The sequence below is a fragment of the Moschus berezovskii genome, chromosome X (genome assembly GCF_049115385.1).
Source record: "Moschus berezovskii isolate FMDL1 chromosome X, NW_MosBer_1.0, whole genome shotgun sequence".
Classification (NCBI taxonomy): Eukaryota; Metazoa; Chordata; class Mammalia; order Artiodactyla; family Moschidae; genus Moschus; species Moschus berezovskii.
The window spans coordinates 114,894,305-114,919,034 of NC_142488.1; the positions used below are offsets into that span (position 1 = coordinate 114,894,305).

Consider the following 24,730-nt stretch of genomic DNA (forward strand, 5'->3'; position numbering starts at 1 on the left):
TCCAGTATAATATTTCAGGAAAGAACTATTAAAAAATTTCACCATGGCGATGTTTAGAAGTGGGCAGGGTTCTAAAGGGGAAGAGAAATATCACAAGTCATGATTGCTCTACTCAAAAGTTCATTTCAAGTTAGACTAGAATTCCACAGATTGTGTCTCATCTTAACTCGGTAATGTTTCCAAATGATAAGGACACTAATAAGAACAGATGGCCTAATGAACATTTAGAGGGAAGATTTAACTGGTCTTATTTTCATCAGGCCTCCAGTGCGCTTCCAGGTTTTGCCCACCACTTCCCTGTGTGTAATACAAAACAGCACGTCCTCAGCAGATGGCCCAGCTCAGGCTCATGCTTCCAGAACTCTGGAGACTGGCCACCTGACCGCTTACCATGTGTACAGAATCATTTAAGGAAGCAGACAGGCTACAGACTTGAGCCTGAACAAAAGCAAAAAAATAGCGATGACCCGAGCTTCAACAAGAGGGGAGTCAGTTACTCTCGCAAACACACTGAGCAGCTCTGGTTGAGGTCTCCCCATAATGGCTTCTTATGGATTCACAGCAATGACGAAATCCTCTGTGGCAAACAGTCCACTCTAATTAATGTTTCCTCCAAACCATAGCCACATCTGAGTGACTCCAGCAGGAACAACGACATGGAAATCTAACACCTCATTGCACAATGTGCTAGTTAGTGAGCTATCAGCTTGCAGCTCCAGACTCACCCCTCTAAAGGCACTGCTCTGTGACACTGGGGTTGGGACTCTGCAAACTACATTTCTTTTTTTCCTCCCAGCTGGCTTTTTGATAGATCCTGCCAATGTGGGAGCTAAAGGGATTCTGGGAGGCTAGAGGAGGGAGAAGGGACTCCTTCCTTCCTGCTTGTTTTCTGTTCCTGTCGGTGTTACTATAACTGTATCCCTTCCTCCTGAGTGCCAGTAACTGGTTGCACTTTCCAGCTCCTCTCCATACTCACATCAGCCTCGTCACACTCCCTCAGAGGGGCCCGAAGCAGCCCAAAGCAGTGGCATCCTCTTCTCAGAGAAGTATGTACCACTTCAATGGATCAAATCCTCCCCCTATCTCAGTATTGTTGCCTGGGGAATCCCATGGAGAGAGGAGCCTGGTGGGCTACAATCCATGGGGTCGCAAAGAGTTAGACACGACTGAAATGACTTAGCATACACACACGTAGCACTCTTGGTTCTCACAATTTCAACCCCTTCCTCTGTTTCCACAGCCCTAGAGGTGGTGGCTGCTTCCTGCAGGTATTTCTTCTCTTGTTTTGAAACCCCCTAATGCCTGTGCAGCCCATTCCCTCTATTCAATTTCTTTCTGTTAAAATGACTAATGTGCTTTCTGTTTTTCTGACTGTATCTTTAGTGATATTCATAGCATCAACCCATATACAAGGACAGAGGAAGAGCAATACCCACTGCAGGACACTGGTCATAGAAAACTAGTAAAATTGAACCAGAGCCAGCAAAGACTCTGGTACTGAGAGAATTTATTAGTCACTAGCATCCTTGGTTTGTCTGTTGGCCTGTGAAACTGCCATGTCCAGAAAATATCTACATAAAATAAACCCATTGTGTGTGGACTTTAATGAAGTTGGTTGTGACTGACTTTAACCAGGGCTTCTCTGACTGTCTGGAACTGCCACGTTGATGCCTTGTTGTTGAAAAGCTTCTCACTCTTGTGATTTTTGGGGATGATTTTATGGTGGATCATTCTACTCTCCCATACGTCTTTTGAAGACACACTTCTGTACTGAAGGGTTCATAAAGTGGGCCCATGACAATATTTCCTGTGTGCTTAGAATTTACTTATAAATAATAATACATTGGGCATTTACTACTAAATATCTTTTATATTCTCTCTTGCTATATCCTTGTCAGAAATTGGGATTGTTCCTTCAGAATCCTTTCCCCCTTGATTTGGAATGGGAATGTATTCTGAGGTAGACGAAATGAACACCTAGTTGGCTTATGCATCTCAAGAAAAACATCTCTCAGCAGGTGCAGCCTCTTTGTAAGTGGATTATACCAGTCATCCCCAGTCATTTTGGCACCAGGGACTGGTTTCATGGAAAACAATTTTTCCATGGACTGCAGGGAGGGGGAAGGTTTCTGGATGATTTAAGCACATTACATTTATTGTGCATTTATTTCTATTATTATTACATCAGCTCCACCTCAGATCATCAGGCATTAGATCTCAGATGTTGGGGACCCTTGTTTTATAATTTCATGTGTTCACTTTTGCAAATATACTAACTTTTGCATGAAAAGATGACACTCCTGATGACAGCCAATAGAACTTCCCCTTTGAATTGTGCTTCCATTTAATAAAGATGGGTTGGCACTGATTCAGGCACTTTCCCCTCCCACAGTTAATAGAGAGTAAGCCTATTTTTCGGAGAAGGCAATGGCAAGCCACTCCAGTACTCTTGCCGAGAAAATCCCATGGATGGAGGAGCCTGGTAGGCTGCAGTCCGTGGGGTCGCTAAGGGTCGGACACGACTGAGCGACTTCACTTTCACTTTCACACATTGGAGAAGGAAATGGCAACCCACTCCAGTGTTCTTGCCTGGAGAATCCCAGAGACGGGGGAGCCTGGTGGGCTTCCGTCTATGGGGTCACACAGAGTCGGACACGACTGAAGTGACTTAGCAGCAGCAGCAAGCCTATTTTTAAAGATAAAGTCTGAAAGATAGGCCATTAGGCTCACATTGGGACTCAGCCCAAGGTGTTGGCCATATAAGCCCTAGATGCTCACCACTGAATTTGCCAACCAAATATTTCTGCATCTTAGAGAGTTTCAGGTTTATTTCAGGTCATGGCGCCTGACAGGCAAAATGTGTGTAAGACTGAGTGGTTCAAAAGTAGTTTGCAAGCGTTGCATCTTGTGACTCTCCCTGAATTTTGAAGATGCCTTCCCTCTGGTGCTTAATAGTTTTAATAAGAGCTAACATGCCATTGTCCTTTGTGTGGAAAGAGGACACTGCTGAGAGAGTTTTATTTATGGGATAAATTATGTTTTCGATATAGCATTGAGCATGGTACTTGACTTTTATTTTAAGGGCTCTGACAACTCTGGCTATTTGCTTGTGTGCAGACATTTCAGCAGAATTTGGATGTGCTGGAGTTGAAGATGTTGGCCTGCTGTTCTTTACTTCTTATGTAAACAACCACGTGTTCACTTTGGAGGGAGCAATAATGCAAATATCTCAGGTAATAATTTATTCTACCCCGATTGTGATTTTACCTAAGAGATGTAAAGTGCAATTAAAAAAAAAAAGAGTTTGAATGAATTTGGAGAAGGGAAATGGTTGATATTTAAAGGAACTCTGTGGATAATTTTACTGTAAAGCTTCTCTCAGTTTATAATTTTGTTAAATTTGGGTTTTTACACATTTGAATTTTTCAAACTGATTGACATGCTTTGGAACCTGAATATCTTGATAAAAAAGAAAAAGACAAAGCAACTCACAGACTAAGATTGCTTCAAAAATCCTAGGACACAGCTGTCTTTCTTATTATGAATATATCAGCCTCATAACTTCTTTCCTTTTGATTTTCCACTTACCTGGGGGCCTTTCTTTTCTCTTGGGAGAGTCATATCCTTCATGTTGACCTAGATAAACTATGTCTTCCTACTTATGTACTTTCATATTAAATTTTTTGTGTGAAATTGATCCACATAGAATGGCCATCCACTGAATGAGCTGCTCTTTACCTCCTGACTTCAAAGTTGGAAGATGATCTAAAATCTCTACATCTCAAATTCACAGATGTTTGAAACTCATACTACATCCTAACCTTAGCTCCACAGTCGGTGAGGCCCTTCTTGAAAGTAGAAAGAAAATGAAGGATTTGGGGCACCATTCAATGACTAGCGTAAACACGCTTTAAGTGATATAGATAGAGCCTTTCATATCAGCATTAGGCAGATAAAACTTTCTGTGAAGGTCACAGCAGATTAAGAGCCATCTCTGAGAAGGTACACCTATGTACAAAGGACAGAAGGGAAGATTACACAATTTCTATAGCAGTTCCAAACTTCTTGGCCCTTTGAAAAAATCTTGGTTCTGTAAATTATCTGTTTAATTTTCTATTCTGTGAATGGAAGGTCAAATACTACAACTAGTGCTGCTGCTGTTTCTCCTCCTGCTAATTCATTGAGCACTTATGAGTCATGTACTTTGCTAAATGATTTTTTTTTTTGGCTGTGTTCTGAGGCATGTGGGATAGATGGATAGTTTCCTGACCAGGGATCAAACCCACATCCGCTGCGTTGGAAGGCAGAGTTGTAATCACTGGATTGCTGGGGAAGTCCTGCTAAGTAAGTGATCTTATTTTAATATATTATCTCATTTAGTCCTCACAACTTTCTTATAGAGAAAAACATCTTTATCATCCCCACTGACAGGTACAGAATTTCCCCCAGAGGGACACATCCAGCAAGTGGTGGAGCTGGGACTCAAATCCACGTGGTCTGTGTTCCCACACAGTCTACTGACTTCTAATATGAACTTTTATTATGAAGGAGAGTCTACCCTCAAGGCCTGATTTTGTCTCTTGCACCCTCTATTAAAGGTTTAGAAAAAAGTTTGGCTCTCTTTTTGCAGTTTCAGAAGGTGTTTTCCTGCATTGGACAGAGCAAGAAGAGTAGCTTTGGACTGAGTGAGCAATAAATAACATTATCCAGGAATGCATTTAAATTAGCGACTGAAAACCACAGATACTACAAAATCAGAAGAATGACCTTGCAGACTTATTTTGTTCTTGTGTCCTTCCATTTTAACAAGTGCATGATGAATCAACAGAAAATATTTCCTGAAGAAGACAATTAACACCTTACATCATCCTTTATATTTGTAAAGCAGTTCATACTTTCCAAGTGCTTTTATATTAAAAAAAAAAAGCAATGTCACTTAATCAACAATTGGGTCATTTATTGAATTAGCCTTCATAAGGAGGAATAATTATCTGGCTTTAAAATTCTACTGTCTGTTTTCCAAGTGTAGTGTTGAATCTGAAATGACAGAATCTGAAATGACAGCAACTTCTTTGGGGTCAAGAAGTAGACAAAGACAATTTAATTTTTTAAAATATATTGCCATATTTCAGAGGACAACAGAATAAATGATTCAAAAATAGATGTTCTCTTCCTCAAATATAGAGATGGCAACTAAAAACATTGTTTATTTTGCACTATTATGTAATTTTCAGCCATAAACGCTAATGGATCATTCCTTTATAGGTGAGTAATATGAAGAGCATCTAGGGACTCCTACAATCTACTTTTTTTTTAATGGTTCTTGGTGCTGTTTGATTCTGTCACATCAGAATCTGAACAACATTAACATTAACTGCCATCTCATGCTCTGTGATAGCATAATTTGTTTGCTGTGTAGATGGAAAGTTGTGAAACCTTTCCACTCACCTAACTGATGGTGCAAAGGAAAATATAAAACCCGAGGTTACATGTAATGCCATATGACCTCTCTCTTCACTTCTGATCAAGACCAGCATTTGAAGTTGCAAGTGCCTTTCCAAAAACAAAGTTCTTTCGTATTTGTTTTCTTGTTTAACTATCCCAATAGCCTTAGGAGACAAGGCAGGGTTTTTTATCTCACTTCCTAATATTGAGGAAGCGCAGACACAGAGACCTTAAGTAACTTGTTTGAGGTTGCGCTGCTAATAAATGGCAGAATCTGGACTCACACCTGGGACCGTCTATGTTCTTTCTACTAGACATGCTCCCGTAGGCAAAGGGAAGTTGGTGGTTAGGGAATCGTCCAGAGAACTTTAGTAAAATATCCCCTAGTACTCTTGAAGAAGTGAATAATTGTTCCAAGGTTATAAATGTGTTTTTTAAAAATAATTTTGTGTATTTATTTTTGGCTGTGCTGGCCTTTGTTGTTGCCCATGGGCTACTCTCTAGTTGCGGTGTGCAGGTTTCTCATTGGGGTGGCTTCTCCTATTGTGGAGCACAGGCTCTAAGGTGTGAGGGCTTCAGTAGTTGAGGCACATGGGCACAGTAGTTGTGGCTCCTGGGCTCTAAAGCACACACTCAGTAGTTGTGGCTCATGGGCTTAGTTGCTCCTCGGCATGTGGGATCTTCCCAAATCAGGGATTGAACCTATGTCTCCTACATTGGTAGGCAATCTCTTTACCACTGAGTCACCAAGGAATCCCTTATAAATGCATCTGACAAGAAGTTTGCTCATTTTTATTCAATAGTCATCACCCTCTAAATACTTTCACATTTAAGGTTATTGATATATTGAGCTCTTTGAGAACAGTGTGGCTAAGTTAGCAGTGCCTTCCTGTGATGATTGGTGTAGACTGGGCTCCCTCTTTACCGCAGAGGATAGCACTACCCGCCTTGCCCCATTTCTACATTCATAGCACGAGCCTTTGGATCCATGGGAGGGACTGGCTATGACTGATATGGATTGACAGGGTGTATGTGGCTCAAGTGAATAGAGCAGGACATTGCTGATTTAGGATGTTTACATCTGGACTGCTGCAACAGCCAATGGCTGCTCAGTAAGACTGCTGCACTTCTAATGCTGTCCAGGCATGAGAATAGGGAAAGTGAGAAAATCCATCAGAGGTTTGGTTGGTATGAGTTTATCATTATTATTATAACATCCCCTGCATACAACATTAAATTTACTCTCTTAATCATGCTTAAACACAGTTCAGTTGTGTTAGATATAGTCATATTGTTGTGCAACAGATCTCTAGAGCTTTTTCATCTTGCAATAAGGATACTCTAAACAATAATTTCCTCTCCTCATTCCCCTTGGTATCCACATTGCTACTTTCTGTTCCCATGATTTTTTTTTACTACTTTAGATATTTCATATGAGTGGACTCACACAGTATTTGTCTTTTTGTGACTGGCTTATTTCATTTTGCATGTCCTCAAGGTTCATCCAAATTGTAGATTGTGACAAGATTTCCTCCTTTTAAAGGCTATATAATATTCCCTTGGATATATGCACCAGATCTTCATTATCCTGATATGATTTGTAATGCCATCCAATCCATTAGTTGGTGGCCACTGTAGAAGTGGTTGATTCAGGAACTTCCCTGGCGCTCCAGTGGTTAACACTCCTTGCTTCCATTGCAGGGGATACACGTTTGATCCCTGGTCAGGGAACTATGATACTACATGTCACATGGTATGGCCACACAAAAAAAGTGGTTGATTTAGTTTTTAAACTAACCACAACCAAACATGATGAAGCAAATGGTTGGCACAAGGGCTAGCAAATAGTGGTTTCATTTTATTGGTTTGGCCAAAAAGTTCGTTTTGGTAAGGTGTGCTGGAAAAACCTGAATGAACTTTTTGGCCAACTACACCCTGGGCCTTGTTAATCTGCCCTTTGAGCCAGTCTCTATTCCCTAAACTTCTCTTATCTATTTGGTCACCTGTCTTTTATTCCCACCCAGCTGTCCCTGCTATCCACTGGTCTTGCTGGCTCTGGATAGAAGTGCTTATATATGTTTCAGATAACTTGCTTACATCTTCCTTATGTTGCCGATTATCTGAAGTGCTACTCCTTCCTTTTACTACGTATCCCCAGTCTAAAGTCTCTGCAGCATGGCCACAGACTTTTTCTGGGCTCTGAGTATAAGGTAGGTTCCATAGTCATTGAAGCATTGGGAGGGTGTGTTGGGGGTGGAGGTGGTGAGATTTTCATCTCTGGTGGCAAGAACTTTTAAAATAAACTTTCTTTTCTTCCCTCCCCTGGGAAATCCCTTTATTCAAGCAAACTTATTATAATTCAGATTTTTCTTGATTCCCTATGGAGCTTCACAAAATTCAGAAGTCTGTCCCTGCAGGGAATTTCACTTATAATGGCCTTCATTCCAAAGATCTAATTCTGTTCTCTTTCAGTGTGCGCATGGAGAGTGATGGAAGTGCACAAAGAAAGCCAAGTAACCCCTGAAGAACTTGAGTTTCAATATCATCTGTATCACTCAGGGTGATGGAGGCTATTCTGTACACATGAAAGTGTTGGCAGGGGACTGAAGAAGAGACAATGAGAGATATTAGGCAAGAGTTTAAAAAGGGGAAAAGAAGGTGCCTTTTCTGTACTAAAGCTACTGTTTCTTTCCTTTGTTCTCCCTGGATTGCTGTAACTTTTCATGCCTCCATGTTATTATATGTAGTTTTCCAAAACAACAGAAAATGCTGAATCCACTTGTACAAAATTGAAATGACATTAGATTTTGAAGAGGAGGCTTTATGGTTCCCTTCTATCCAGTTGTGGTTAATTTATCTGAAACTTGCAAAAAGAATTGAAAGAAAAATAGAAAACAACTTTTTTCAGGTATATAGAGAGCTGAAGACTACCAGGGAGGCAAAGTTTTGAGGCTTGGGGCAGGTGGTATAATGCCGACGGATGAGAGAGAGGTAAGTTTTGCTTTCTTTGTTAAAGAGAATGGCCACGAAGAACACTGATTCTAAGTTCCTAAAGTCCAAGATGGGTGCAGGGATTGTAGAAAGGCATCAAATTCTTTCAACTCTTTAAATTGAGTTCAAGTTTTTCTGGACAGAAAGAGTTACCTCTTAGAACTTGCAAATGAGTTTTTAGAACAAGTTTTTATGATTACTGAGTAATACCGGGCAGTAGAAAGTGTGCTGGAAGACTACAGATCATTACACTTAGGTCTGACTTCAAGAAGAATCCAAAGATGGGCTCCACAAACTGCAAGGAGGGGACCTGATGTTGCTTTAGGAAAGCGTTATTAAACAGTTTTTTTCTTAGTTCTTAGATGAGGAAGTGGTGTTTTTGGATATTATGACTCAAAACAAATTATGTCAAGGGATTCTAATTTCCTTTCTCTCTCTCTCTCTTTTATATAAAGTTGCTTTTTTAAAAAAACAAATTCTTGTCCATGAACCAGAGGGATGGTATGGAGAGGGAGGTGGGAGGGGGGTTCAAGATGGGGAACACATGTACACCCGGGGAGGATTCATGTCAATGTATGGCAAAACCAATACAATATTGTAAAGTAATTAGCCTCCAATTAAAATAAATAAACTAAAAAAAAAAACAAATTCATTTTTGGCTGTGCTGGGTCTTTGTTGCTGCACGCAGGCTTTCCCTAGTTGCACTCCAGTTGTGGTGCTCAGGCTTCTCATTGGTGGCCTCTCCTATTGTGGAGCTTGGGCTCTAGAGCACATGGGTTCAGTAGTTGTGGCTCACGGGCTTAGGTGCCCTGCAGCATGTGGAATCTTTCTGGACCAGGAATTGAACCTGTGTCTCCTGCATTGGCAGGTGATTCTCAACCACTGGATGACCAGGGAAGTCCTGTTATTTCCTTTTAAACAGAGTTACCAACTTGGTAAGTTTTCTCATGATACCTTTGTGGACAAGTTAGGGGAAATATGGGTGAGGGTAGTGGCTTTCAAGCTTGTTTGGACTATGACCTCAGTAAGAATTATATTTTACACTATTGTTCAGGATATACAATTGAAATAAGTTTTATGAAACAATACTTACTTATACTTGCTACACATGATGCACTCTGAATTTTTTTGTTATATTTCATTTTTCTTGAGAACTAGTCATAGGCCATCATACTGATTTCCTGATCCACTACGAATCATACCCTATAGGTGATAGTTCAAACAGATGGGTTCACAATCTAAGAGATAACACTAGTCAAGTGGTGCCACAATTTCCTTGGTCTATCTATCCATAAATTTCATCATGGATGAAGACATAGAAAGCACTCAAATCTATAGGTGACACAAGGCTAGGAAGGGTAGTGAAGATATTGGATGATAGCAGAAAACAAAGATGAGGATTGAATCTAATCAGCTGGAATTGAATACAGACTAACATAAGATCCTGTATTATGATGCATGTGTAGTAAAAGTAAGTATTATTTCATGAAATTTTTATTTCAATTTATATCCTGAATAATAGTGTAAAATATAATTATTAGTAAGGGTTACAGTCAAAACAAGCAAATAATCAAGTTTGTAAGTACATGGTGAGGAGATGGGGATGAGAGACATGTGAATTTTTAGTCCTCTATAATCACATGTCTGCATGCATGCTCAGTCATGCCCAACTCTTTGCAACCCAAGGACTGTAGCCCACCCACCAGGCTCCTCTGTCCATGGAATTTTCCAGGCAAGAATACTGAAGTGGCTTGCCATTTCTTTCTCCAGGGTACTTTCCCAACTCAGGGATTAAACCCACGTCTCCTAAGTCTTCTGCATTGGCAGGTAGATTCTTTACCATTGTGCCATCTGGGAAGTCCCTCTATAATCACAACGTATGTCAAAAGTGACCAAAAATCCAACACAGTTTTGACTGTAGTTTCCTAACCTGTACTCTTTATTTCCCTAACATTTTTCAAAAGTGCCTTGGGGGTCGCCATACAAAGTCCCACTGTGTGGGAGTGAGTTTGAATTGAGAAAGTTCTGAATACTACTTCTTGTTTGAATCTGCTGTTGGCATCAGTTTTATAAATGGGGACTTCTTTTGTTTGAAGTAAATGTTCTTTGGCAAAACCTTTTGAAAATCCCCAGGCAAAATGAACAGAAACAGAAAATAGAGAAAAAGGGTTGTGATAGTCACCATTTTACCTCAGAGTGAGTCAGAGCACATCTGGATTATTTTATTCATTTCTGGAAGCCTCACTTTCAAAGAGATATAGGTAAATGAGAACACATTCAGAGAAGAGTGAGGAGAATGGTGAAGGAAACTCACTACCATGGCAAGTGAAGTGTTGTTCAATGAACCAGGGATGTGACTTAGGAGGTCTGAGAGAGTTGTTCACATGCATTGAGGTTGTCAGGTGGAAAAAGTGGTTTGATATAGTAGTTTGGTGAAAAGAATGTGAACTTTGGAATCAGGTCAATCAGGTTCAAATTTTAACTCTGCCACTGATTGGTTGTATGACCTTGACTAAGTTTCTCAACTCCTCTGAACCTTGCTTTCCGTGTTGATTAAAAATAGAGGAACATAATACTTCTCGTGAAAAATTGCCATGAGGATTAAAGAAGATAATATATATGAAAGCACTCAGCATAGTACTTGGTTCAAAAATATATTTATTTCCTAGAAGACAGATTAAATTCATACCACAAGGCCTAAAGAGTTGCAGTAAAGGCTAGATGGTGAAAATTAAAGGAAGATTAAAAAGTTAATGTTAAAGGGATCCTAGAAGAGGTTTCCATCAGTCAGAGACATTAAAAGATGGAATGCTTTGCTGGAGAAAGGGAGTGAGTTTCCTATCCCAAGAGGCATTTGAGGAGACGTTGGCTTAGTATTCTATTAATAATCTCACAATAATCTCACTATTACTGAATGGTGAGAATATTCTGGAGGGGATGACTGGGGAGAAGAGGAGAATTCCCAGTAGATTAGCTCAATAGATTGAATGTGTGGGGTAAAGGTTGGTTCCTCCAAAGAACCAGATACTGTTCTTTCATAACCATGAATGATGCCTCCTTCCACTTGTTAGGCCCATTGGACAAGTAAGTACTTTGGGGAACCACTTTGCAGTATGAAGATGATCCAACAAGTATATAAAGAGGACTGGTTACGTACTGGATACTCAGACAAACACCTCAAAGTGTGCACATTATGGACAGTGGGTCAACAGGATTATCTGCTTACAAGAGGCCTACATTGCCTGTGTATCTTCTCTTGGGCTGGTTTCGGGGAGAGCATTAGGCTGGATCCAAGGAGCAAATCAACTCTCAAATTTGCTATCGCACCAAGAGACTTGGTCTAACTCCCAATTCCGTTCTAGTCAGGCACGAGATGGAAGTGAGTTACCAGAGCTAGATGATTCAGCAGCAGCAATGGAAATAAAGAGCCCAATCTCTTCATAATCAACTCATCTCCTGAAGTGAAAGGCCTGGTTGTTTATAGCAGTGCTTACAATGGGCAGTTATGCCTCAGAGTTTATACCGAGAGTTCAGTTTCGCATTTCAGTAAATCAGAAAAAGGATATTGATTTTGAACAAATGGCTGATTTTATTGCCAAAGCAAATTTCATTTCTTGAGATGATTAGATTTTATTAAACTATTGCCTAAAGTGCCACTAAATAAACAGCATCTTCCTCAACCAAATGACATTTGTCACCCACTAAATACAATGATATCTGGTCATCTCCAGTTGTCACTGAAAATGTAGAAGTGGGGAAACTGCACATGGGAGTCAGAAAGCTTGTGCTCAGATCTTGGCTGTATCACTTAATAACTCTGTGCTCATACACAATATGCCATCCTTCTGACTACTAGTCTTCTTCTCTGTAGATGGGGGATAATTACACCTACATCCTGAGGCTGGTGGAGACAAGATGGAACAGTGTGAATAGATGCTTAGCATAGTTCCTGGCACATAGTAAGTTCTCAATAAGTGGTAGCAGGTTTTATTAGAATTACTAGAAGGAGGACATTCATTATCTTCTGAGGATCGATTCTTTCTAGGAGCTCAGGTTTGTCTCAGAAAAGTACGGAAGACCAACGCATCACCTCTTAGATTCCAGAGGTACTCTGCTAGCATGTATGTGACTTCCCTTGTTGGGGACCTTTTTCTTTTTTGCGGGATCTTAGTTCACCAACCAGGGATTGAAACTGGGCTCCGGGCAGCGAAAGCACAGATCTTAACCACTGGACCGCCAGGGTTAAGTCCCAGGACCTTTTGGTTTTGAAATATAGAGAAAATAACAAGGAACTTTGGCATTTGGGTTACATTTCCGTAGAGAAACATTCAAGATGTTGTAAAGGATCTTGAGAAAACAGCTGATCCATCTTCCTGAATCCAGAGAGGTCTGTATTCCAAGTGTTCATAGATGATTGCTATCCAACATTTGCCTTAAAAGTTTCAAAAGGTGGTGATTCTATAAACTCTTTTGATAATGTATGATGCTGCCACATAGTCTTAGAATCAGTAAGCTCTTCAAGAGGTCTGATTCAAATCTTCATGCTGCAGTCAGGCCTCTCTTTTCTCTCCTGCCTGTGCTTGTCAGCAGAATCTGTGTGCTCTCATTTAGACATCTGTCTCTACCCTCACCCATCAATATATTTTGATTTACTGAAATATAAAACTGAGCACTGTGTAAGCTCAGCTGGATCACTATAAGTACTACTATAAACAACTGGGGCTTTCCTCTTGGAAGGTGTTATGAAGCTCCCTACTCAGCTTTCTTCCCTCTAGCTCAACACAGCCCATGTGCTTAAGTAAAGTCACGCTAAACCTAAGCCCCCGATCTGCCACTATTGTCAAAACAGACAGGGGAGACTCTGGCCACAAAGGATGATCTGTGCCACATGCTGGCTTCCTCCTGGTCGACACTCTGACCCAGAGGATTTCCTTCAGTGTCTTCTAGCTTTTGTCTACCTGTGCTGCGCCTGGGTTCTTACTCGCACGCACCTGGGAGCTGATTTGTTTCGATGCCAAATCCACCTCTTACCAGTCCAACATCTCAAAAGAGTGATCTATTTTCACTTTCGTCATTTCCTCACCTCCCACTCTAACACTGCCATCCAACTCCAATTAATTAGCACTCTACCAAAGGCACTCTTATCAGTCACAAATGCTGTCAAACCAAATGGCTTCTTAAAAAAAAAAAAAAAACACAAGACAAAATCTACCTCATTTTAGTGACCTATAAGCAGAATTTGATATTAATTGTTCCCCTCTTTTTGAAAAGCTCACTTCCCTGGGGGGTGGTGGTTGTTATTTTTTTGACCACACATATTCCTTGTTTTCCTCCTACTTGTCAGGTCTCTTTATCTCAGTTTCCTTTTTGTGGGTTCCTATTCCTTAGCCTTTTCTTGAATATTGATATGACTGGAATTTGGCCTGAAGCCTTCTCTCTCTTTCTTTTTTTATCCTTACATCCCCTCCCTGAAGATCTCACTCACTCCTCTATTTGCTGTTACTAATGTGATTAAGCTGATAATCCCGCTAGGTGGCGCTAGTGGTAAAGAACCCACCTGCCAATTCAGGAAACATAAGAGATATGGGTTCGATCCCTGATCTGGGACGATCCCCTGGAAGAGGAAATGGCAACCCACTCCAGTATTCTTGCCTGAAGAATCCCATGAACAGAGTAGCCTGGCGGGCTGTGGTCCATGGAGTCGCAAAGAGTCGGACATGACTCAAGTGACTTAGTGGGCACACTCACACACACACACATAAAAAATACATATAATGTGTGTGTGTGTCTATGCTGCTGCTGCTAAGTCGCTTCAGTCGTGTCCGACTCTGTGCGACCCCATAGACGTCAGCCCACCAGGCTCCCCCGTCCCTGGGATTCACCAGGCAAGAACACTGGAGTGGGTTGCCATTTCCTTCTCCAATGCATGAAAGTGAAAAGTGAAAGTGAAGTCACTCATTCCTGTCCGACTCTTAGCAACCCCATGGACTGCAGCCTACCAGGCTCCTCCCTCCATGGGATTTTCCAGGCAAGTGTACTGGAGTGGGGTGCCATTGCCTTCTCTGGTGTGTGTGTGTGTGTATATATATATATACATATATATGTGTGTATATATATATGTATATATATATAATAAGGCCTTACTGTATAGCAAAGGGAACTCTACTCAAAACCCAGTAATGACCTATAATGGGAAAAGAATTTTAAAGAGTGGACATATGTATATGTGTAACTGATTCATTCTGCTGTACACCTGAAATTAGTACAACATTGTAAATCAACTATATTCCAATAAAAGTTAAAAAAAGAATTTTCATGTTTAAGACTATCTTAAAAATACATTTGCTTGCTTAATGCTCTCATTGGCTTCCTATTGTCCACTGGATAATACCAGAACGCGATCATGCTTATATGGTCATTTACCACATTATCCCCACTTACCCTCCAGCTTCATCTCTCACTCCTTCAAACTTTTTGCATCATAGTGTCTCTTTGCTATTGATATGTATGTTAACTGTGCCTGCTGAGCACTTACCATGCTTGTCTAAAGAACATACAGTCTATTGTGGGAAACTAGTTGGATACATAGCTTGGCAACAGAGAGCAGATTATACAGTAAATGTAGTGATGCTAAATTTCAGGAAGGGAATGAAACCACAGTGAGGATTAGGACTGTTAGGGAAGAGTCCCATGAAGAGGTAAGGTGTAAGGAGAGTGGGAAACGGGATTTGGAACAGCAAATTTTGGACCAGTGGAAATTCCAGACGGGAGGACTGGGACCCTGAAAAGCAGGCCTCTAATAAAAATGGAAGGTTATACTGTGGACACTTAAGGAGAAATCAGTCTGGCCTCACTGTCTTGTGCCAGCCTAAGAAGAAAGATGCTAGTTACTCTTTAGGGTGTTTGAAGGACACAACAGGAAGTGATGGACAGCAGCAGAGACAGCAGCTAAATAATTTGGACATGAAACCTGATTTCTCTTTTTGACCACCATGCAGCATGCAGGATCTTAGTTTCCTGAGCAGGGATCAAACCCATGTCCCCTGCATTGGAAACATGAAGTCATAAACACTGGACTACCAGGGAAGTCCCATGAAGCCTGATTTCTCTCCTAGGCTGTCCTGTTGGTTTCTAGCATCTGCCCCCTCCTACCCTACTCAACTCTCCATCTCCCATCCCCCCCGCCCCCCCAAAAAAAACAGACTGTTTTTCTCATGCTGAGGTTGTGTAAGGAAAAGGGAAGGGGGGAGTCGGGAGGCTCCTTTCAGGGAAATCGAGACTTGGGGTGAAATGCCATAGAGAAATGTAAGCCTGTCTCCTGGTTACCAGGTTCCTGTTCAGTGGGCTACACTCTCCACCCCAATCTGAAAGGGTGAGGCAGCTTTTATGGTGGCAATCATGGCTTGTGAACCCTTATGTGGAAAAGAACCCTTCTCGTGGTGATGACGATCCTGTGCTTGCTCTATGCAGACAAAGAACTGTCTTTTCAGCATAACTTCGCCACACAGAAACAGATAAATCGTCTACAGCTGACTGATTGCAATACTAAGTGTTCTATTTTAAGTCAAAAATATCCCACAAGTGAATCATATACGTGCACCTTCTCTCTTTCATCCCCCTCCTCCATATAAACACATTCACACCCTTCCTCACGGCCATAAATACTGCTCGCTTTGCTTGCCTCCTGCAGGATTTTGCATCATGGAAAGTTAGGCTGCTCCAGGACAGCCTGATCCACTTGTATCTCTCTTAAAGTCAGTTCATTCCTTTTGTCACTTTTTCAGGCCTTCTGATTCTTATTTTATTTTTTGTATTTGACTCTATTTTCTGAGTTACTGGGGTGAGGCAGGGGTACCCTAACTATGGAGACTATGGCTGGTTGCCTACCAAACAGCAGTCCTTCATTCCTTGCTAACAGAACCCTGATTTGGGTTCTAGAATTAGGTAGCAAAATGCTCAGGGAGGCTGCCCCAGTTCCAAAGGGTCTGAATCCATTTTGGAGATCCAGTTTCCCCTCTGCCAGTGATTTAATTCTGGTCAATGTGACACAATGTGATCTGCTGGCATCTTTGCCTACTTCTGCTCATCTCATGATGTGAGTTAATGAAACCTTCTTGTTGAAATCACTTTGTCTGATCACTTATAGTCAAAACCATCCTCTCTGATACACCAATTCTAAAACTCTCAACTTCTATTTTAATCCATTTGAGAAGATAAGTAATCTACTTCATCAGAGTCATAGATTTATGGAAGTTAGTTTGAAAGTTCCTTTGATGACTGTCTAGTCTATTTCCCTCATTTAACCCACCAACCTCTTGCATATGCAAACTAAGACAGTCATTCACAAGGTGCAGGGACTGTGCTATATGCTCTGTAATCTCCACCTGTCTAATCCTGATTTTCTAGAATTCTTGTAAAATCAGAATTTTGGACTCAGATGGGAACTACACTGAATTTTCCTTTTATTCTCATTGGCAAAAAAGCTTTCCTAAATAAATGTAAAATAGATCTCAGAGGGAATGTTGCTTTTACTTAAAAAAGAAAAATAATGCCCTAGAAATAGCTATTTACATGCACATGAATAAGAAGTCATGCTCACATATTCATTAAAAAAGATTTCTAAAGACTTTAGTAATCAGTGCTTTTCCAAATGGGAGTTACTGTATTATTCAAAAAGAATAAAATTAGATATCTTGGAAAATAATTCAATAAGTGAAATTGGTCTTACCCTCTGATTGATTCAAACTTGGACTTTAATTTTCATGCCAGCATTCCGCCTAGCATTACTCCCATCCTAGTTTTCCCTTTTATCTCAACTGGAGTTTTTCAGAGGAGGAAGAAAGTCACTTACATCAAGAGAAACTTCTGCTATCTGGTGTTATAACGGACACACCAGGCTTCCTTTCTACCTAATTTCTGTATGAGAAAATTGTTATCCATTTCCATGATGCCAAATGGTGATAGTGCTTGAAAACCAGTGGTGCCTACCTGAGTGATGTCCATTCCTGAGTCACAGCTCAGTGGCTGTGTGGAAGTCAGACCGTTTGAGCCGATGACAGTTGTGATCACAGCATTCTCATCAATTCTCCGAATCATGGTCCCATCCACAAAGTAAATGAATCCGTGCCTATCAACTGTGATGCCTGTCGGGGAAGAGCAAACGGGCATTAGTAGTCCAAAGGGCCACATTTGCACCAAGATCAGTATTTTCAAAGAAGTCATCGAAATGAAAAGGCATTTTAAAGACATAGGGATTCACTTTTGCTCAGCACAGCAGGACAGTAATGGGAGAGGTGTGTGTGGACACACATTCACTTCTTTGTGTATCGAGAAGAAAGGACAAAGTGTAACACGAGGAGATCAAGCCAGGTCTCATCATTTCGTTGTTCAGTTTTACATTGCCACTCACTCTCCTGATACTTGCTCAGCCCCACAAACAAAAAAAAGAAATTCCTCTTTAAGACAGATGGGAAAAAACAGGGGAGGCAGTGTAGGTTACATTGCTTTCAGAGTGCAGATACATAGGGCACTGCTTATTTTCACAGCTGCATTAGAAATAACTGACTTGGAAAGCATTAAAATTATTTTCATCAATTCACAGTCAGTTAACGGAGTCTGTAATAATTCTGATAAACTGGGCTGAGCTTTTTTCTGTATTATCTGTTAAGAGGGGGCTGGAGAGCAAAATTATGGTGTCACAAAAGGAATAGTTAAGCTTCTAGAAAACATAAAAGTCAATAAAATTCTCACAGTAGTTTTACACACTGTGTTAATTAAAGTCTGGTTTCTTGGAAACTATATAAAGGCAGTTAGAAGGCTTGGGTTCTAATACTGAATGCACCACTTACAACTGTTGAGTGACTTTGACTGAGTCATTCGTCTTGAAAAATTTCAGCCTCCTCTTCGGTAAAATATGGAAAAGGCTATCTGCCTGTGAGACTGTGATCTATATAATAAGGAAATTTTGGTCTCTGTTCCTTTTTCTAGCACAGAGCTCCTAAAACTCTTGCAATTTCCAGTAGTGAGAGACAGAAATGTGACCAGTGTCTGAGGACTCAGGTCTCTTTGCTTCCATAAACGACAGTTCTCCAGAAAGTGTTTCATAGTACTGATGGTTGCCACTGAGTTGCTCTTCTCTGAGCATGTTACTGGAGACCTACTGGAGGGGCTATACTATGAGTCAAGGAAGAAAGCTCAGTGGAAGACTTTGAAGGCCACCTCCTGACCTAGGGGCTGGAGATTGAGTTCACATGCCAATGGTCAATAATTTAAACAACTATGATTATGAAGCCTCCATAAAAAGCCAAATAGCATAGCTTAAAAATAGCTGTGCAAAGAAGAGAATCCAAAAGCAAAGGAGAAAAGGAAAGATATACCCATCTGAATGCAGAGTTCCAAAGAATAGCAAGGAGAGATAAGAAAGCCTTCCTCAGTGATCAGTGGAAAGAAATAGAGGAAAACAATAGAATGGGAAAGACTAGAGATCTCTGCAAGAAAATTAGAGATACCAAGGGAACTTTTCACACAAAGATGGGCTCAATAAGGACAGAAATGGTATGGACCTAACAGAAGCAGAAGATATTAAGAAGAGGTGGCAAGAATACACAGAAGAACTGTACAAAAAAGATCTTCACGACCCAATCACGATGGTGTGATCACTCCCCTAGAGCCAAACATCCTGAAGTCCAAAGTCAAGTGGGTCTTAGAAAGCATCACTACGAACAAAGCTAGTGGAGGTGATGGAATTCCAGTTGAGCTATTTCAAATCTTGAAAGATGATGCTGTGAAAGTGCTGCACTCAATATGCCAGCAAATTTGGAAAACTCAGCAGTGGCCACAGGACTGGAAAAGGTCAATTTTCATTTCAATCCCAAAGAAAGGCAATGCCAAAGAATGCTCAAACTACCACACAATTGCACTCATCTCACACACTAGTAAGGTGATGCTCAAAAATCTCCAAGCCAGGCTTTAACAATACGTGAACCGTAAACTTCTAGATGTTCAAGCTGGTTTTAGAAAAGGCAGAGGAATGAGAGATCAAATTGCCAACATCTGCTGGATCATGGAAAAAGCAAGAGAGTTCCAGAAAAACATCTATTTCTGCTTTATTGACTATGCCAAAGTCTTTGACTGTGGGGATCACAATAAACTGTGGAAAATTCTTCAAGAGATGAGAATATGAGACCACCTGACCTGCCTCTTGAGAAACCTGTATGCAGGTCAGGAAGCAACAGTTAGAACTGGACATGGAACACCAGACTGGTTCCAAATAGGAAAAGGAGTACGTCAAGGCTGTATGTTGTCACCCTGCTTATTTAACTTCTATGCAGAGTACATCATGAGAAATACTGGGCTGGATGAAGCACAAGCTGGAATCAAGATTCCTGGGAGAAATATCAATAGCCTCAGATATGCAGATGATACCACCCTTATGGCAGAAAGTGAAGAACTAAAGAGCCTCTTGATGAAAGTGAAAGAGGAGAGTGAAAAAGTTGGTTTAAAGCTCAACATTCAGAAAACAAAGGTCATGGCATCCGGTCCCATCACTTCATTGCAAATAGATGGGGAAACAGTGGCTCACTTTATTTTGGGGGGCTCCAAAATCACTGCAAATGGTGACTGCAGCCATGAAATAAAAGACGCTTACTCCTTGGAAGGAAAGTTGTGACCAACCTAGACAGCATATTGAAAAGCAGAGACATTACTTTGCCAACAAAGGTCCGTCTAGTCAAGGCTATGGTTTTTCCAGTAGTCATATATGGATGTGAGAGTTGGACTATAAAGAAAGCTGAGCGCCAAAAAAGAATTTATGCTTTTGAACTGTGATGTTGGAGAAGACTCTTGAGAGTCTCTTGGACTGCAAGGAGATCCAACCAGTTCATCCTAAAGGAAATCAGTCATGAATGTTCATTGGAAGAACTGATGTTGAAGCTGAAACTCCAATACTTTGGCCACCTGATGTGAAGAGCTGACTCATTGGAAAAGACCCTGATGCTGGGAAAGATTGAGGGCAGGAGGAGAAGGGGACGACAGAGGATGAGATGGTTGGATGGCATCACCGACTCGATGGACATGGGTTTGGGTGGACTCCGGGAGTTGGTGATGGACAGGGAGGCCTGGCGTGCTGCAGTCCGTGGGGTCGCAAAGAGTCAGACATGACTGAGTGACTGAACTGAACTGAACTGATTATGAAGCCTCCATAAAAACCCCAAAGGACATGGTTTGGAGAGTTTCCAGGTTGGTGAATATGGAGATTTGGGGAGAATGGCACACCTAGAGAGGGCATGGAAGCCTCCTCACTCTTTCCCCATACCTTGCCTTATGCATCTCTGGCTTTTCTGAGTTATATCTTTTTATAATGAACCAGTGATCTAATGAATAAAATGTTTCTCTGATTTTTGTTACCTGCTCTAGCAAATTAATGGAACCCAAGAAGGGAGGTGTTGGACCCTTCTATCCATAGCAATTCTGTCAGAAACACAGGTGACAACATGGACTTGTGACTGGCCTCTGAAGTGGTGGGGGGGTAGCCTTGCAGGACCGACACCTTAACCTGTGGGATCTGATGCTATTTACTGGTAGATTGTGTCAGAATTGAGTGAAAGTGTTGTACACCCAACTGGTGTAGAATTGCTTGGTGGTGGTGGTGGCAGTTCTTGCCATGCTGGAAACTGGTCTCAAAACACCTTTTACTGCCTTCCTTGGCTAAAGTGATCAGCTGTCCTGGTTTGCCTGGGACTGAGGTAGGGTTTGGGATTCCCAGGTGGACTTAGTGGTAAAGAACTCACCTGCCAATGCAGGAGAAATAAGAGATGCTGGTTAAATACCTGGGTTGGAAAGATGCCCTGGAGGAGGGCATGGCAACCCACTTGAGTATTCTTGCCTGGAGAATACCCATGGACAGAGGAGACTGGCAGGCTACAGTCCATGGCATCGCAAAGAGTCAGACGTGACTGATGCGGCTGAGCAGGCATGCACACACGAGGCAGGGTTCAGTTTTAAAAGTGGGACAATCTTGGACAAACTGGCATGAGTTGGTTATTCTACACCTAGGCTGTTATAAATATCTAATCAGTCAGTTCAGTTCAGTCGCTCAGTCGTGTCTGACTCTCCGCGACCCCATGAACCACAGCACGCCAGGCCTCCCTGTCCATCACCAACTCCCGGAGTTCACTCAAACTCATGTCCACAGAGTCGGTGATGCCATCCAGCCATCTCATTCTCGGTCGTCCCCGTCTCCTCCCACCCCCAACCTTTCCCAGCATCAGAGTCTTTTCCAATGAGTCAACTCGTCGCATGAGGTGGCCAAGTAATGCATTTAAAGAGAGTCAGACACTGATAAAGAACATATCATTCAACTCCTGTTTCCCTTGCTACTTTGAAAATAACCACATGATATTACTTTAAAACTAGTCTACAATTTAGTCTTTGCCTATCTTTTCCTATCTCTCCTTTATGCAGACCCTGTGAAACTCAGACTGTATGTTAAAGTTAGGGAGATCTGTGATAACAAGCACATCCCTTCAGCGCTCATGTGTGTGTATGCACACACACACACACACTCACAATAACTTTCCTGGCAAAGAGTGAACTCATCTAAAGACAGTTTATAAACCCAGCTTAATAAACTGCTTTTAGATGAGCTAATTCTTTGGCAGGAGGTTAATATTAAGGCTTGACTTTATGATGTACTTTGATTAATCCTGATGTTCCTCAAGATCTATAAAAGTTACAGATTCATTTTAACTTTCCCTGAATGCCTCTAAAGTCATCTATGTTTTTTTTTTTTTTTTGAGTTCACCAAGGAAACCAGCACATCCAAACAAGGGGAATTCCATGTCAATAAGTCCCTTTATTATTTTTGAAGGCATAAAGACCTTGATGGACCATAGTTCCCTTATGGGCTTCCCTGGGGGCTCAGATGGTAAAGAATCTGCCTGCAATGCGGGAGACCCAGGTTCCATCCCTGGGTTGGGAAGATCCCCTGGAGAAGGGAATGGCTACCCACTCTAGTATTCTTGCCTGGAGAATTCCATGGACAGAAGAGCCTGGTGGGCTACAGTCCATGGGGTCACAAAGAGTTGGACACAACTGAGTGACTAACATTTTCACTTTCAACAAAGACCTTTAAGGAGGTTTTTTTTTTAAACAAAACACTTTTAAGACTGGGGCAGGTCAAAGGATGATGGTTCATGAACATTTCTTTCATCTCCAGAATATTTGGACTGAAGATGAACCAAGGAATATCTTTGCTTTTTATTTTTGTGTTTCGTCAAAATCAGTTTCTTGAATGCTTGCTCTGTTGTGTGGCAGGACTATGATTTGGGATCACCTTCTATGGCTTCTGTATTCAGTATCACTGAATGTGAACTTGGAAACTTGGCTATCATAAAAGGATGGACTGAGAGATCAAGAATCAAGTCTGGAGAGAGAAAGGCTAAGAGTAAATACGCTTGAAGTCTATGAAATCACATCAAACATTGTGCAAGTTCTATGAGAATCAAAGAACAAATAACCCATGTATATGTACAGTAAGATTCATTGTTGCTCTAATTGGGAGGTGATAAACTTGGAGAATCAAATCCCTGAAAATTGAAACAGATTCCCAAAAGGTATAGAGAAATAAATGTATTCCTACACTTGATCTTAGCCAAAAGGCCGAGAAGCGATTAAATGTATTCCTACAGAAACTAGCAATACAGGAACATACGTCTTTATGCTGACATCAGGGAGGACAATTCTGATTTTTGACTACTACTCTTCATCCCCATCAGATGGTGGAGTTTGTCCTGCTCTGGGGAGGATAATCTTAGACTTACATTGTTTTCCCGCTTTTAATTTTTGTGAACTTCTAAACACTGAACTGCTCTCTCTCTGTGCATCTCAGCTGAACTCCACAGATGAAGCTTATTAAATACTCACTGGTGGCCTCCGGGGCTTATCTGGCTAACAGTTTGTAGGATATTCTCCTTTCATATATTTGTGTAGCAATTTCTTTTATCACTGTCCGAATTCTAAAATACTCCTTTTTTGGACGTTCTTTAATTAAATTTAATTGGGTTATACTGACATTTGGAGTTGAAAAAGAAATAGTAGAAAGGGTTTTGAGGGACTGTGTGATAGTTTTTTTTAATGCATCTAGGCATATTTTATATGTGCATATTTTCATTTCCTCTCATTTTCCTACATCAACCAACCCCCACACACAAATTCCCCAAACAATTAGTTTTACAAACTCTTCACTGGCGAAGTTTAAGGGGTTTTTAATTTTCACTGAGGTTAAAAACCAAATGAAATCACAGGCAAGAGAAAAGAGAATGATTTCTGCCATTACTTGGCGGGAGGGTGGGGGGAGTGGTCGTCTCACATAATGAGTATTCTTATAGCCCAGGGATGCTGATGATGCAGTGTGATCTACTACTGTTTGTTAGACTGAGTGGGAGGCGGTGGCTCATGCCCAGTATATTTTAAGTTTTATTCTTTGGAGATAGGGATGTGAGTGATTTCAGATCACATAAAGCCATCTGGGGCCAGCAAGATCTTGGAGATTCAATATGACTTTCAGATTTTGATATAGTTATACCCAGCTTTCCAAAATTTGTTACCCAATGTTGTGGGCATAATCTGTTCCAAGGGTCATGTCCCTTGCTGTGCTTACTTGACAGGGTTTTCATTAGCACTTAAAACACAATAGAAGACACAGTCTTTGAATGAGAACGAATTTAAACGGGCACTGAGAAAATTGCTTCCAGGGTTTAAAATGTTAACCAGCATTCATTTTTAGAGCAAGCAAAAAACGTAGAGATCTGTGCTATTACCACAAGGTTAGGCAGTAATGCGGGGTGGGTGGGGGTGGACAGGGGAAGAACAACACAAGACAGCTGAGTTCCCACCCCACCCCATCCCCACCAAGGGAAGCACTGCACTCAGGCGCCCAGACAGCATGTTTAGCTTGGAGCACATTTTTACATTTGTAAGAAAATAAATAAATCCTTGTAAATTAGTGCATATAATGAAAACAGTGACAGACCATAACCTGGAAGTGTGAATGGTGCTGTCTCCATTCATCAGCATTAAGCCCTCACCAGCTCTTTCTGTGGAGGAAACTGCTCATAAATAAAGTGCATCTTGTAAAAAAAAATATTCACAGTGTCTCATGCAAAGTAGGGGACATTATATCTGAACTGCAGGCTCTTTTCTCTGTGAAGCATAAGCTCTATATGAAACAGCTGCAAATTAACGGGTGAAAGTATTTGACTTCTTCTCTTGTCTTATTATCCTCCAATGAATAAAT

At 41.1% G+C, this 24,730-nt stretch overlaps 1 protein-coding gene and 1 pseudogene across 1 annotated transcript in view; both read right to left on the reverse strand.

The window, feature by feature from the left end:
* TENM1 (teneurin transmembrane protein 1) overlaps positions 1-24,730 on the reverse strand; it is a 448,997-nt gene that overhangs the window by 60,740 nt on the left and 363,527 nt on the right. Inside the window, exon 20 of the mRNA XM_088834344.1 lies at positions 17,425-17,579. Within this exon, the coding sequence (XP_088690470.1) occupies positions 17,425-17,579 (155 nt within the window). The remainder of the gene's footprint in view (positions 1-17,424; positions 17,580-24,730) is intronic.
* On the reverse strand, positions 22,936-23,106 carry LOC129535362 (U2 spliceosomal RNA; annotated as a pseudogene).